At 36.3% G+C, this 15294-nt stretch overlaps 1 protein-coding gene and 1 pseudogene across 8 annotated transcripts; one reads left to right on the top strand and one right to left on the bottom strand.

The window, feature by feature from the left end:
• Nucleotides 1-955: 955 nt before the first annotated feature.
• LOC112188863 lies at nt 956-7122 on the bottom strand (annotated as a pseudogene).
• Nucleotides 7123-7902: 780 nt separating this feature from the next.
• Nucleotides 7903-14162, top strand: LOC112188822 (TNF receptor-associated factor family protein DDB_G0290931). 8 transcript variants are annotated; one of them, XM_024328075.2, is made up of 5 exons: nt 7903-8072; nt 11252-11337; nt 11463-11532; nt 11843-12781; nt 13484-14162. In XM_024328075.2, the coding sequence occupies exons 3-5, from the start codon at nt 11524-11526 to the stop codon at nt 13736-13738; spliced, it is 1203 nt and encodes a 400-aa protein (XP_024183843.1). In that variant the 5' UTR covers nt 7903-8072; nt 11252-11337; nt 11463-11523; the 3' UTR covers nt 13739-14162. The 8 variants fall into 8 exon arrangements, with proteins under 8 accessions (XP_024183843.1, XP_024183851.1, XP_024183817.1 ...); XM_024328083.2 differs by having other exon boundaries at nt 11252-11369; XM_024328049.2 differs by having other exon boundaries at nt 11252-11372.
• Nucleotides 14163-15294: the final 1132 nt, after the last annotated feature.

Here is a 15294-nt window from a genome sequence, read left to right as displayed (position 1 = left end):
GTTATTCAACTCTTAGTGTTATATATTCTTTTTTCTTTCGTCTGATCATTCTACACAAAAAATAGATACTCAGCGTAAATAAATTGTGAATCTGCCAAATAGTTCAGTGCTTCATTGCATTCTTGGTGGCTGCGAGATGACACTGATCTGGTTACATCATCAGGGGCAGCTTTCTGGTGGTAGTTTGCCGGATTGAGTTCTCATAAGCATTCTCAAATTAGAATGCAGACTGTAGTAATGCATTTCCAGCGAATTGAGATTTGAAGATGGTAAAAGACAGGTTGGAATTTAGGTATATTTACCACCCCATGTGCCATCTATACTCGAATTTAATTTTCTTTGAATATTTTGCTCTTTTTAAACCATATTTTGGAAGACAGAGTTTTGCAATACAGAAGAGGGAGTGAAGGAGGGTTTTGATCACCCGCTATAGAAATTCATATATGAAAAAGCTTAAATTTGATTCCGGGTCACCAGACAAAATTAAGCATATGTCCTAAAGAAGCATTTAACGAGGCAAATGAAAAAAAAAAATGGTGCAAGTACAGCATTATTTTAGCATGTCCTAAAGAAGCAACTTTCTGACTGCAGACAATCTATATTGAGATTTTGTCTCAGAAATCCTATATTTGGGGTTGTTCATATTATTATATGAGAATTTTAGACTGGAATTTAGCTTGCATTTTCCTTCATTTAGACAGAAGGGATCCAGCTGAAAGGTGCACCTCAATTTATGAGAACGAATTTCGAACGTCACAGAGTTAATGGTATGAAGATTGTCTCAAATCCATGGACCAGTTTGAACCGAGTGAGAGATGGCAGGCACCCTGAAATAAGTCATCCTTCCATATGCGGGAGATAAGTGAAATGCAAAAGAGCATCATGTCCTTTTTGTTTACATGTATATTGCCTAATTAAGGAAATGAAAAGAACAATGAGTAGAAAAAGAGAACCATAAAGCAAACTTGCGAGTTGTGACAGATGAGAAAGAAAGTTTCAATACACTATTCTCATTAGAATCATCTCAAATTTATAGCACTATTATCTGTACAGATTTGCATTACTATACAGCCTACAAAGCAAAATGGTCGGTGAAATTTCATATCACCAAGAGATGATGACGAGGTTGACAACACGACCAAAATGACTTCCACTGCAGTCTATGTTCCACCTAAACCGCCAAAAAGACTTCATTTCAGGCTCATTTAGATGATGTGCTGGATGATGTACCAAAACTAAGCCTTCATTCATATGACAAAAATGTAGATCATATTGTAGTGTTCACAGTTAAAACATGTTAGTCTAGCTGGATCTACATCTACTTAACCATGAATTGCAGATTCATCATCAACTTCAATCTCTGGCACCTCATCTGTTGCTGATATTAATGAAGCAGACGGAATCTTTCCAGCAAGATCGAGTCGCATCAAAATAATACCCCTGGAAAATGTGCTGAGAAAAAAAATATTATATATGGATTTGTCCAACCACTAGATGTGATAATATGGATTTGTCCATCATATATGCAAATCATGCACATAACAGTATGACCAATAAATTTCAGATCATAAGCCCCCAAAGCACGAGTTCAAAACTTACCTTGCATAGCGAGACTGTATTGAGATATCCCGCACCTTAATTCTATTCACAGTACCACTTTGGCTTACTAGGACCACTTGTTCATCACTTTCACCACCCTCTGTTAATTTAATTTAATTAAAACGAGTTCAGGAAAATGCTTAAAGACATGGAAAAAAACAGAAACTAGTTTTAGCAACATTACCTGCCACAGAGAATCCAACCACAAAAACTGCTGCCAATCGGTCCTCCGCGGAAAACTGAAATAGAGCAGTGAAAACGACATAAACCCAACAGATCTTAAGCCATTGAATTAAAAAAAAAACAATCTTTGTACATTCTCGTGATCTTTATTTGGACCAAAAAAATTTATATTAGGAAAATCATACCTTGTAACCTATCAGACCCACCCTGTTCAGATGGGAAGAGTGAAATCTGCTCAAGGGAACACGCTTTCCATATCCATTCTCAGACACAAACAACAACCATGGGCCTTTCAGACTTCTAGCCCTGTTCAAAAATCACATAACAGAATATAAAGATTTTTCCTTTGAAGAAACAAAATAGAACATGCATATATCAAATCATTTGGTTGCAGTGTGTTAGTATGTTAGGAGAGTAAAACCAACTTTAAACTCTCTTGATCCCAACTTACTGAGTTTAGATAGAAGGCCATTTACATCCCAAACAACTCTATCATAATACTAATTAGTCCACCAATAAGTCTTGAAAGCTAATCACAAAATTATGTCAAGTAATTCTCCCTTAGGTGAGCTATTCCACCCCTAACCTAAATATCCTTAATTCTTCCTTCTGTCTCTTTCCAAAATCCACCTATTCATCACATCATCTACTTTCTAGATACACGATGGACATTGATATAATCTGCCCAAATTCTGTAAACAAAGTTGATCTGAGTGCACCTAGACACTGAACGGGTCAAAGTATAGTGTAATGTAATGCTCTTAAAATTTGCAAAAGCACTGATCATTGGGCATATTAAGATTTGAATGCTAGATTATTCTTCATTTTTCTTCCTTCCTCTCTCCCTGTCCTAAAAAGTGAGTTGCCACTCAGATTGGGCAAAAGCAGCCCAAACATCCAACCATAAGCACTTATATTCATATGTTTTGGCAGCCCAATAACCTAGGCACCCTTAAGACTAGTAAGATGCTAATCAATGATGAGAAGACATGTTACTTTTAAAGACTTACGTGCTTTCTGGTGCTTCTGACACCCTCTCCAAGTCTTTCCGCATAGCTGCTGGTATAATCTCTACGCTTGCCATCTTATCGCCTTCTTTAAGTCGCATGGCTATAGAAACCCTAGTGTTCCTGCCTAGGGCTCGAATCTGGTACATAACAAGGATGAACATCAAAAGAAGCCAAGTTACAAGTATAACTACCCTTCAGGTTGAATTAACAGTATCATAATGAGAAACAAGAAGATTGTACCGTTGTACTAGTTCTCTACCAAGATTGAAACAACAAGATCGTATTTAACGCTACCTTAACAAATTCTAACTTTAAGCTTAGTCTATGCTAAACAAGTAATTTGTACACCCTAACTTGCACACCAATACAGGAACAAAAAAAAAAAAAACAATTCTGCATGCCAGATTTCATGTTCTTTCATGATGACAATTCATCATTTCTTGGAAGATTGATGAAAGTAGTACTGTAGGGAAAAAGCAGTTTTCATGATGACAACTAAATTTTGCATGCCACACTACTCGACCACTATAGGGGAGAAGAAAAAAACAGCAGTTTTGCATGCCAAAGTTCTTGTTCTTTCATAATTTTTTTTAAAAAATAATAATAATAATACAAACGGGTTTGAACTACATACAAAGTCAACAAAGTGAAGTAAGCTTACAATATCAGACGAACATAAGATGACCATTCCGTTTAGGGATGCCATTGCTACAAGGTCATCATTTGTGCAGCCAGGGACCAGTCACGTCAACACTGAGCTGTGAATCAAAGGACAACTTTATGCATCAACAGAAAACAACAATAAATCGGGGAAGAACCCAAACCAATTGAATTGCTATGATTCCGGTTGACCTGACTGATGAAAAAGAACTCAAAGACACCTTCTTTATGTAGCCATTCACTGTGAGCATTAGTAAAAACTGATCTCCAGCAAACTCACTCACAGGAATAACAGATGTAATTCTCTCGCCATCTGACAGAGATAAGATCTGCCTCCAACATAAACACATTAAGATCCATAATTGAAGAAAAACAAGAATCTAGCTCTATATGAAATAAATTGCTACAAAAGAGCTTGTTTTCTAGGATAGAAGATAAATTACCTGAACCAGTGGCGTACCAGCTGCTGTGCGGCTGCACTCAGGAATTTTATATGCACGAGCTGAGTAGACTGTTCCTTTATCACTGCACAATTATTATTTTTTGTCACAAATCAGACAATTAACCACAAATGCCAGGCATGTTGCGAGTACAATCTAGAAAAACAAACTACTCAATTTGTAACAGATAACAATCATAATCAGGAACCAAATGCAAATTATTATGCAGCCTATTGTGTGGGATGGAATGGATGGCTTAGCATTTCATGCAGTAGATTTAAAATGAGTCGTGGGGTGGAAACTGGAAAGTAACTAGCAATTTAGAGAAAAAAATCAGACATGGAAATCAAGCCTTTTCTATTCTGTTTTAACTTTTCCTGTTCTTTTTTTTTCTTTTGGAAAAAAAATAAAGACACAGGATTTATTACGTGCATATTCTCAACTTCCTTGGTTGTGGCAGTGAAGAAGCTTATTGACACAACAGGGCGTTTAGAGCCTTATAGAACCAATCTTTGAACTAATCATATATGTCTCAAAATGTTGAATAGTTCTATTACAATTACCCACTATGCTGAGAGAGAGAGAGAGAGGAGGTGAGGTACCTGAAGTACAAGACATGATCATGTGCGTGACAAACAATAAAGTCTGACATTGCATCGTTTACCCTCAATTTCCCAACAGATTTACCAATGGTACCTCGATTTTGCAAATTAAACGTGTTAGGCTTCATCCGCTTAACATACCCTTTTTCACTGAAGGCCTGATAATTATATGCAAAGGAAAATGGAGGAAAGATTAGTTCTCAGGAGCTTATAATGATGCATTAAGTATGAAAGACTCTTAAGTATGCATGTAGCCTATTTGCAAAACGAAAAGGGGGCCATATAAAATTCCTCAAAAGAATGTATTGGCCTATACCAAAAGCATTTCATCATTTGGAATAACATCAATATCATCAAGTTGACCACCATCAGTTTCCTCCAGCATCGAACGCCTGTGACTAGCAAACTTGGTTTTTATGTCAATTGCTTCTTGTTCAACCACCTGATTGAAAAAGAAAAAAACAAGAAATAAAAAGTAAATAAGCATGTACTTCAATCTAAGGAAAAAGATATTGTTACATGAAATTGGAGTGCATATGAACAGTAAGATAGTAAAGATAATGGGATACTCGTACTAAGAACGTTTAGAAATCATTCCTAGACAATGGGACATACGCTATGATAATACCGACTGTACAGGGTACACCACTTCATTTTCTGTTTCATATCAAGTTCAATCTACGTAACATCCAACAGCTGACTCGTACCCAATCAAATGAAATTCAAGCCATCCTCTATGGGAGCAAGGCAATAAAGTTCGTAATCAACTTGATAAGATTTGCATTTCAGAAATAATCTACACAGAGAGGAGTTTAAAACTATTTAAGCATTATAAAACAAACTCAGACCACAACAACAAGAATCAGCAAGATACAGGACGGGAAAATATAAAATATGTTTGCATAATTTAGTGCATTTATTTTCAAAACTCGGCCGAAAAATATAGTAACAAGATAATGAAGAAACCAAATATAAAACAAATGATAAGTACCACTAAGGTTTTGCAGATATATTTCCCATTTCAACCAGGCATGTTTTTCCCATGCAATTACTCTGCCGGACATCACTGAAAATTATTGCAGTACAATAGTTTTTAGTATTAGCTTGATTTAGCCGATTTTGTTTTTCTTATAGCTCGTGTTAGAAGCAAAAAAATATATAGCATACGTAGGAACAAATATGCTTCATATTGGCATGATAAAACCTGAAGATGTGAAATTTATTGCATTGCAGAATTACTATGACAACAATATTTTGGCAAAACATTACTGTATGACAGTAAACGCGGAAAACTTGTCCGGTTGGAAAATAAAATTCCTAGTCTACATAAAATATCCCAAAACAATAACTGTTCCAAGACAATAACTCAACTCCAATGATAGCAATGGGTTGAAGAGTGAAGATTCTAAGCTTTGGTAGAAAAAAAATAAAATAAAATAAAAAGTTTTTGCTTTTAGGATTTTAATTCAAGTGTGGAAAGAAAAATAACACCTACAATGAACTGTAAGAAACAATTCAAGAATTTTCAAAGAAAAAGAATAATAATAATAATAAGTGCATCTGTTCTACTTACTGATACCAGCTACTTCATCAGTCCAATGTTTGTAATGCCAAACGGTTAAGATATTATCAATTAATAAAAGGAAAACTAAGGAAAACCTAGTCCTATATGAATTTCTGGAACCAACATCTGTGAGCTAGTTAAACTTCCAGCTATAATGCCAAACTTAGCCAGGAGATTATCAGCAACTGAAAGTTTATTCAATTAATGCTATTCATTTTATATACAAGAGCAATAAGATGAGGAAACAACCAAACAGGTGGTTGTCCTAACAAGTTAGTTTCAACATTGCATTGCAATCATCGCAATGCAATGTAGCCACTTGGTGTTTATCAAAAATGAGAAACTAGTAAATGGATATTAAAACAAAGGCAACCAATATATATATCTGAATCAGCATGAACAGGTATATCCCAGTAATTGAATTCTTGAAAATAAGCATATAATGGACCGCTCCATTGGTAAGCATATACAATTTCAACCATACCTGCAATATGTGTTTTTTGCTTGACAATAGTTCTTCTAATTTTGAAATTTACTCTTTCAACGATTCACTTTCATTATCAAACTTTTTCCTCTGCACAACAAGGAGAATTGGGATTTTAGCTGAAACTTTGATCCTAGATCTGTCACCAAGCAAACAAAAATTGCATTTACATAGGATTACTATTGCACCTCCATAACATTAAGCCTTCTGAAGTTGAAGTCTAATATTGCCTCAGCTTGTTTCTCAGAAAGGTTGAACTCTGCAAAAAATACATAAATAAATAAATAAGAGGATATTAATATTTTCAACCCATGTTTACTGCTGAAAAACAGCTGCCATTAAATAATACAAAGAACAAATGGATAAATAATATTTATGATAAGGTATAAGGAAAACGACAAAAGCAGCAGAGGAATGCAACCCATGTAAGGCTAGGAATCTACCAGCTACATTCATATGGCTTCACATATTATTATGAATAGAAGTTAGGTTTCATCTGTTTGATTGAACCTGCCATTGTAGTTGTTAAAGTTAAAGCATCCAACACCAAATTAATTGGCAAATGGATGAAGAGGCCCATGATCTGTAGTTGTTAAAGTTAAAGCATCCAACACCAAAAGTTGTAGATGCAAAGCTTCAAATTATATTCTCAACATGCTTCCTCAAATGTGACGGCCAATTACATGTATAACATTCTGATGCACGACAAATAAACAGAACTCTAGAACTAGGGCAGCAATCTCGATTGTAGAAAGAAAAGGGATTTAGAGAGTAAGGGAATTTTTATTCATCTCAACAATATGTCTTCTGTCCTGTGCTTGTGAAAGTTTGAATTTAGCACGTCTCTCAAGAACAGAGCATCTGAAGTCTAGGAATGCCTCGCCTGCATACACACCCATAACAAAAGGTATTAATGAGGGAATGGTGAAAACTACATAAAACATCTTCTAGTGGTTCAATTTCCAAATGGAATGAATAAAACTACAAAAAAAACAAATCATAAACATTGTCCACCAATCACATATCTTACAAATGAAGACTTGTGGCTAGATAACTAGAAGCAGGAAAACATTTGTCAGATTTCTTTCCACGTCCAGCCTCCGAGCAGAGCCAACCCATAGGACTCATTACCCTGCTGCTGGTCGGAGTGCCACCGAACGAGAGGTGGAGTTTCCGTGCCGCTGGCCTTAATTTCTCTAGAGAGAGAGAGAGAGAGAGTTCTATGGTTTTTCTGTTTTATTGGGTAACTCGATCATTAAGTAAACTCATAAAAAGAAAAAAAAGGGAAGTAGTTTTGACCTGACAGTAACAACTCAAACGACGTCGTCACATTCAGATATAAAAGCAGCATGAAAATTCGACGCGATGGAGGAGGTGAAGAACTTCAATAGAGGTAGAGGCAGTGGAGATTGGAGAAGGAGCCAAACGACGTCGTTGGCGAATCTAAATACAAAGTAAACTCGGCCAGTCTCTGTTGTCCCTCAGCTCAAGTCGCTCACAGCCTTCTCTTCTTCGTTGCCGCACCTGCCTGTAAGTCTAAGCCACAAAATCCCTAAACTATTTGGGTTCAAATGTTTTGTTTTCTATACATATTGCCATCAAAGATTATGGGTTTGCACTAAACTAAACAAGATAGTTGGAAACATCATGCCTAGCCTACTGAGAGATATTTCTTTTTGCTTTTCAGTTGTTGAATAAGAGTTTGATGCTGTTGCGTTTTCAGTTTCATTCTTGGGCTTTGAAATGAGGCTTTTTTGTATTTTTCATTTGGTTTGACATTTGTGGGGAAGGCAGGTCTAAATTGTAAACTACAAGGCTAGTCTGGGAGCTGTATATGCTCTTCTTGTCCTGGAGTTCATATTTGTAACATGGATTTACTTCAAGTTAGGGGAATTCCCGGCCTGGGAGATGTGTAATATAGCAGACAGATGGAAACAAAACTGAGAGACTCTAATTTATAAAATTTTGCCGAAAGTATATGTATGTATATAGATATATCTTCTACTTGTATTTATGTCTTAGAATGTATGCCCCTACATAATAATCAACCTTTAATCACGTAGAGATGATGTAGAATTGAAGGAACTCATGCTTGAGTTAAGTCATTTTTGATGGTCTGTTGGGAGAAGTTTCACATTGGTTTTGATTCTCTTTTGGGAAGACGTTGGTTCTGAGGCTTTAGGTCTTGTTCTATAAGTTTTAAAATACCCCATACTAAAGCGGCATAGCCTTAAATTGTGTTTTTATTAGCAAAGGAGCAATAAAGAAATTTCCCATATGAGTAAATAGTTTCAATGGATGAATAGTAACTGAACCAAACAAAGTAACAATTGAAGATGATTGAACTAATAACCTATATATATATGTGTGTGTGTGTGCGCGTGCCTTTTTAACTCAGAAAAAAATATTGTTTTGTTTCCTACATATGTATACTATGATTTTCTGTATAACTATCATTATGAGGCAGTGCTAGAGGAAGGAAGAAATGGTGGCTAGGATGGTGATGGTGGGGCCGTATGTGTCGAGCTCTGCCATCAATAGCCTTTGCGCTCTAAGTCGAGCTATACCAACCTATTTACCATTAGAGCATGAAATTGTTAATGATAGAGCAAGTGTAAAATTTGTAAGGAAAGGGACACTACAGAAAAACAGAGTAGTCTGACATAAAAATTACGGGGCACATTAATGCACGTTGTTGATGTAGTGCAGGCCTCACAAACTGTCAATGAAGTGAAACTTTAATTATTAACGGTGTGCTTTTCCCTACCTGCCATAAATTGTATTATTGTATTTGCTAATTCACGATGCCGGATTGTTACAACCTCTAGCAGATGGTTTGAAATTCTCTCTTCTAAAGCTCAGAGGCTCTTATGAATAGTAAAATCCTTCATAACAGTGTTCTTTCAATTTTTCCCCCAACTCCTGCTTGGCTGCACTGCTTTGTTTGTGCGTTGTAGTTTTTAGTCAACGGGGGGAGGGAGGGAGGGATTTGAAGCCCTTCCTTTCATTTTCCTCTCCGTACCAGTACTAACCATTCACCAGCACCAAAATATGTGACCTTCACAAACTCATAAACTCTTTGGGATTCTCCAAAGAACACATTTTGAAAGTTTAATTGGCTCAATTTTAATAGGAAGCATTCAATAATATTATTCCAGGTACTTTTCTTCCCTAGAGTTGGACTTTCAAAACTGACCTTTGTGATTTTTGTAAAAAGTTGATGTTTGCATACCTTGTCTACTTGAGTTTGAGACAATTTGGTTCTTATTGATTTTGGTTTGTTTTCAGTATTAATTGGTGTTTGTTACATGTGTTGATCGAGATTTTGCAAATTTCGGGATGAAATTTTTATAAGGAGGGGGAGAATGTGTTTACTTGTATTTTTATCTTTGAGTGAAGACTTTTTAATATGTACCATTTTTATCTTTTATTGTGGTATTTCTCATTTTAGAATTTCTGAAATATATATATATATATATTATATATGTGTGCATTTATATTTATAAATATATTTTGATTATTTTATTTATGTTTTATTTTAGTGGAACTGTATTGTTTTCTTTTTAAGTTAAGAGATAAGAAGGGCCGGTGTAGGGATATAGCACTAAAACCCACGGGTAGGGGTACCCGTAGGTAATTGTTCAGAGAGGTTAACGGGTATGGGTATTACTGTATTAGTTTATGGTACGGTTATGGGTAATTACAAAATACCCATATAAAACCAACTCGGGTATGGGGTAATAGTAATACCCGTGGGTACCCAGATTTTACCCAAATACCCAAAATTGTTGTTTTTGAAAATTAAAGCCGCGATTCAATTTAGGGTTTGTATCTTCTCAAGTCTCAACCCTGTCTCTTCTCTCTCCATTCTTCATTCTCAACCTTGCCGGAGACCAGATTCCCCGGCAAAAATCCATTCCTCGGTCTCTAGTTTGCGCTGCGAGCAAGACTGAACTCTCCCTCTACTGAGCAGGCTCGGGTGTGTTCAATTATACTTTTTGCTTCATCCATATTGATTGAATTAGCAGTATGGTCATGATTTCTAATTGGGGTTTTGATTCTGTATAGTAGTTATGTTCTGAAATGTTCATCTTCAGCTGCTTGTTTTATTGATTATGTAAAAAAATTGATATTTGCTTATGCTCCAATGGGTTTGTTGCTCTGCTCTGTTGGGCAGGTTCTGGTTGTTTATCTGTTTTAGTTTTAATAGTTGTGAGCTATCATGTTTTTGTATTTGCTAGTTTGATTGTGTTTAGTTTTCTGCAGTGGGTTTTGACATTGGGGGTTTTGTTACTACTCTATATGATTCTGTATTCATTTAATCTTCTCTTATTCAAATTCTGAGGTTTTGCTATTTCGTTTCTGAATATTGGAATCTATCACATGGAAAATGTTCTCTTAGAAGACCCCATTTCGGATGTGTCCAATATTCATCATCTAGATTTGTCTTTGTTCTTTTAGCTCCATACTTTCAGGTGATAGATTAGTCTTTAGTTGTAAGGGGGAAAAGACGCGAGCAATTGGAAAGAGATTAATGAATTTAATGTCAGACTATCAGCTTAGGTTGGCATCGTTGTTGCATTCCTGCTGCAATAAGGAAATGAATGGAATATTCAAAACTTCTCTGCTGGATTTTCCTTTTTTTATTCTTTTTTTTTTTTCAGAATATAATTCAGAGAACGTTTCCTTGTTTTTCTCCTTGTACCAAGTACCAACAACGTCCAGGAGAGAGTCAGACATGATTTGCACGGCCAAGCTTCGAAAGGACGAATACCCACAAAACCAATTGGACCAGGTTTAGTGATGAATGCTGAATTTCTTCATTGGGTGGTAATTTCATTTTTTGAATTTTGATCCATCTATCTGGACTCTGCTTCTGTTTGAGTATGATGTTTGATATATTGGCATTGGGTATTGCAGAATGCCTACAACTGAAGTCAGATTTTGAACAAGAGACATCCCCTACGCTTATCTTACAAAAATGATGCAGGTGATTCAAATCTCTATTGGATTTTGTATGTGTTAAATCGACCACCCATAAGCTTTTTTTTTGTTTCCATATTGGTTTCTTACACGCTAATTCAGATACCAATAGATACATTGTGAATCTGTGAGGCTAAAGCATTGACAATTTGTTTTTGAGAAAACTCTGGCGGTATCTGGCAACTAGGGATCAGACCCAAAATATGGAAGAGTTTGTTTGTTTGCTTTTAAATATCTGATGCGCAATTGAACTTCAAAATTCTTCATATTAACAATGTGCCTCTTGGAAAACAATGATTATTGGGTATTGTTTATAGGAATTGTCAACCATCAATGACCTACCTGCGACTAATGTGGAACTGGAACCGGAAAAGATAGAAGATGGGAAAGATGGAGGTCCTTCATTCCACTGTAAACTTTACAGCACAGAATTAGTCCACAAGATAGCTCAGGTTTTCATTCCTGGATTAGCTACTGCATGTGTTGATAACACATCTGGTGATATCTTCAAGATCCCTGCTTCTGTGGCCGCCGATGTGAGAAAGGAAATGGTGGAGTATATCACTCAAAGAAGTGAGAATTTTGTTGCAGAATCTGTTATCCTAGAAGGGGGCCAAGATGGACAAGTTTCTGATCATCCCTATGACATAATTTCTGATTTTGTTGATGACTTTGCAAGTTCCAAGAGAAATTTGTTTAGTCGGGTTTCAGGATGGCTGCTCAGTGAAAAGAGAGAAGATAAAATAGATGATTTTATTCAAGAGATGGAAATAAATGGGTTTTGGTTGGTTGATAAAAGAGAAACAATAGCACAGAATTTGCTAAAGAATGTCGACCTTAAGAATGAGCATCACTGCAATATGAAATTTCACACCCCAGAGGAGCTTGAAGCGCATGTTCTAAAGTGTAGCTATAGGTCTATGAGTTGCATACATGAAGGATGTAATGCCATATTTTGTGCAAGTCAGGTGGATAAACATGATGCAGTTTGCCCCTTCAAGATAATTCCATGCGAACAAAACTGCTCCGACATGATCATGAGACGTGAAATGGACAGACATTGTATTACCATCTGTCCAATGAAGCTTGTTAGTTGTCCGTTCTATGCAGTGGGTTGTCAATCCCCGGTACCACATTGTAAGCTTGAGCAGCATCGTTCAGATGATCTCCATTCTCACATGCTGTTTGTTCTACAAAGTATTCATAAGGAAGTATCTATGGAAGATCTGAAAAGAAGGCTGGAGCAACTAAAAGACGTGAGTTCTTTATATCTTGGCTGCACTTTTGTTAACTACAGTTTAAGAGCAAACGTCAGAATGATCTGCTATTTGGTATTACAAGATTTAAACATAAGACAGTTAAAGCATTGAATAAGAAAAATAACTATGCTTCTGCCGTGGCATGATTGAGTACCAAATATATTAACTGTCAGAGTCTGTGATCTGTTTACATGCTTCCACATTGTTCTTCATCATTTATTTATTTTACGTTATTTTTTTCTTCCAGAAAGTCATATTGTTCTTCCTTAAAATAGCTCACAAAGTGCATTCGCTAAGACTAGTTGTTTAAAGACATGCATATACTTTTCAATCCACTAATTGCAATTCTCTTTCCACCAATAGCAGAAATGTGTTTGAACAAAATATTTTAGTTTTTGTGATTTAAGTATCATGTTATCATGCCTACCCTTTTAGAATATGCATGCGGGAACTGACGGTTCCTTGCAAAGTTTTTTAAAGTATCTTTTTGAAGAAATTCTCTATAAAATATTTAAAGTCTTTCATCCTCATCTTCGCTATTGTACATGAATCAGACAATAATACAAAGCATATCAAAATAAATGATAGATAAAGCCATATATTATTAGCTATGTATTTTAATGAGTTTGTTTGTTTAAATTGTGATACCACTTTTTTGGTGACTGCTAATTAAGATGAGAATGCTTGACCTAATGACAGGCATCTTCATCCAATAACTTGGCACTAGCTCGAGATGTGAGATCACTAACCTCTGCAGTCAAGGATCTTGAAGCAAAACTAGGGCCGATGGAAATTAGCAGGAAACACCATGAGGATCTTGAAGCAGAACATGGGCCAGAGGAAGTAGGTAGCAAAAGCAAAACTCCAGAGGATGTGGAATCAGGGCCAAAAGAAGTGAGCAGCAAACCCCCTGAGGAACTCGAGAAATTAAGTGACAAAGGAAGTGAGATGTGAAACTCCCGGTGGAGCTTGAAGCCAAACTACGGACAGAGGATGTAAACCTACCAAGGATGTTGAAACATAACTAGGGCTGAAGGAAGTGAGCAGCAAAGACGAGAATAGTGAAGAGTATGGAAACCTCTATTTCTGAAAAGTGTGAGAGGAAGCTCAAACATAAACGAAATGTCTAAATTCATCTGTTGAGTATGAAGTTTCACCAAACCTCATTTACAAATTAAAGAGCAGGAAGTCCGGTTAGAAACTGACAACATCTGTAACTGCCATCTTGATTACCAATTGGTATGATTTTTACATAAAATACTTTGAGATGAGCTTTTTGTGTCCTTTTGTTTGTTCCAGTACACCATTAACCTTTTTTTTGTAAACAATAGAAATGTTGTGAAAAATTAATGCATTTTCTGTTGGAATATTTGTCTACATAAATTGCTATTGCCACTGGTGGTCAATGTGTGCATGCCCTTTTGCCAATGGGCCATAAGATTCAAGATACTCTTTCGTAAATGAGCTTTGGAATTCTAAATGATTTTTCTTACAGCAAGGGAATATATAATATTAAGTTCTCATGGACCTCTTTCATGAGGTTCCTGGAGGCTACTTACATTGTACTACATTTTCTGGAGTCACAGGTTTGGACTGATGAAATTGGAAGTCATGCAAGCAAGCATTCACCAAAACCGATTGTTAGCTACCTCCAAGCTTCCCCAATTAAGAACTTCAGTGGATGAAACAAAGTAGTAGACACTTGACAATGTAGTAAACCATCTGAGTAGCCATGAAGAAAATTCAAAAGAGAACGAGTAACACACATGTGCAAGGTCCGTGTTGGGATTGACTACTGTAAACTGGCTGTGGCAAACAAAATGGAGTGTCAGACCCAAGAAAAAACAAAAATGGAGTGTGTTTTCCTTGGTCTGCAAGCAAAGAGAACAAGTAAGGTTTTGGACAAAAATTATCAATTTGCCGATCAGCAGTAGGTAGTGTGCCTTGTGCCTTGGCATGCATCAGTATGTGAAGCATTCGCTGAACTTGTATTTTGGCAGGACTTGAGTTTTGTGCCCTACAAAGTGATAAAATTCGGAAAGAAAAAAAAATGCAACACAAGCGAAAAACTATCGCCCCAATGATTTAGACGACTCACCAATCCTACATAAATCAAATTAGGGGATATAATAAGGGTAAACTTTTTATATGGTACCTGAATTATCACGAAATGCACTTTTTAGTACCTACAAATTTTTAGAGAGTCTAGAGGTACCTATATTATCGCTCTATTAGCCATTTTAATACTTCTATCAATTATTCCATTAAAGTATAAATAAAATTGAAAAAACCTATTTTTTAAATAGGCTCCTCGAAGGTGGTGGTGGTTGCTGGTCATCTCAACGAAGAGAGTGCCTTCGTTATCAAGTGTTAGAGAGGGATTGTTACAATCAGATTGGCGACCCAGAGCCCTAAATGCCACTAGATCTGCGAAGTAAGGCGTCAAAAATGAGAGGCAGAAGAGAAAGAGAGAGGTGGCGAGAGTTGAGGAGAGATAGATGAATTTGCCG

Source organism: Rosa chinensis, chromosome 1, assembly GCF_002994745.2.
Source record: "Rosa chinensis cultivar Old Blush chromosome 1, RchiOBHm-V2, whole genome shotgun sequence".
NCBI lineage: Eukaryota > Viridiplantae > Streptophyta > Magnoliopsida > Rosales > Rosaceae > Rosa > Rosa chinensis.
This window is presented reverse-complemented; position numbering and strand designations above follow the sequence as displayed.

What these genes read in the sequence shown, in the direction of transcription:
- LOC112188822 (XM_024328075.2), top strand. An exon ending in GGCTGGAGCAACTAAAAGAC is followed by an intron (nt 12,782 to 13,483) that starts GTGAGTTCTTTA and finishes ACCTAATGACAG; the next exon opens with GCATCTTCATCCAATAACTT.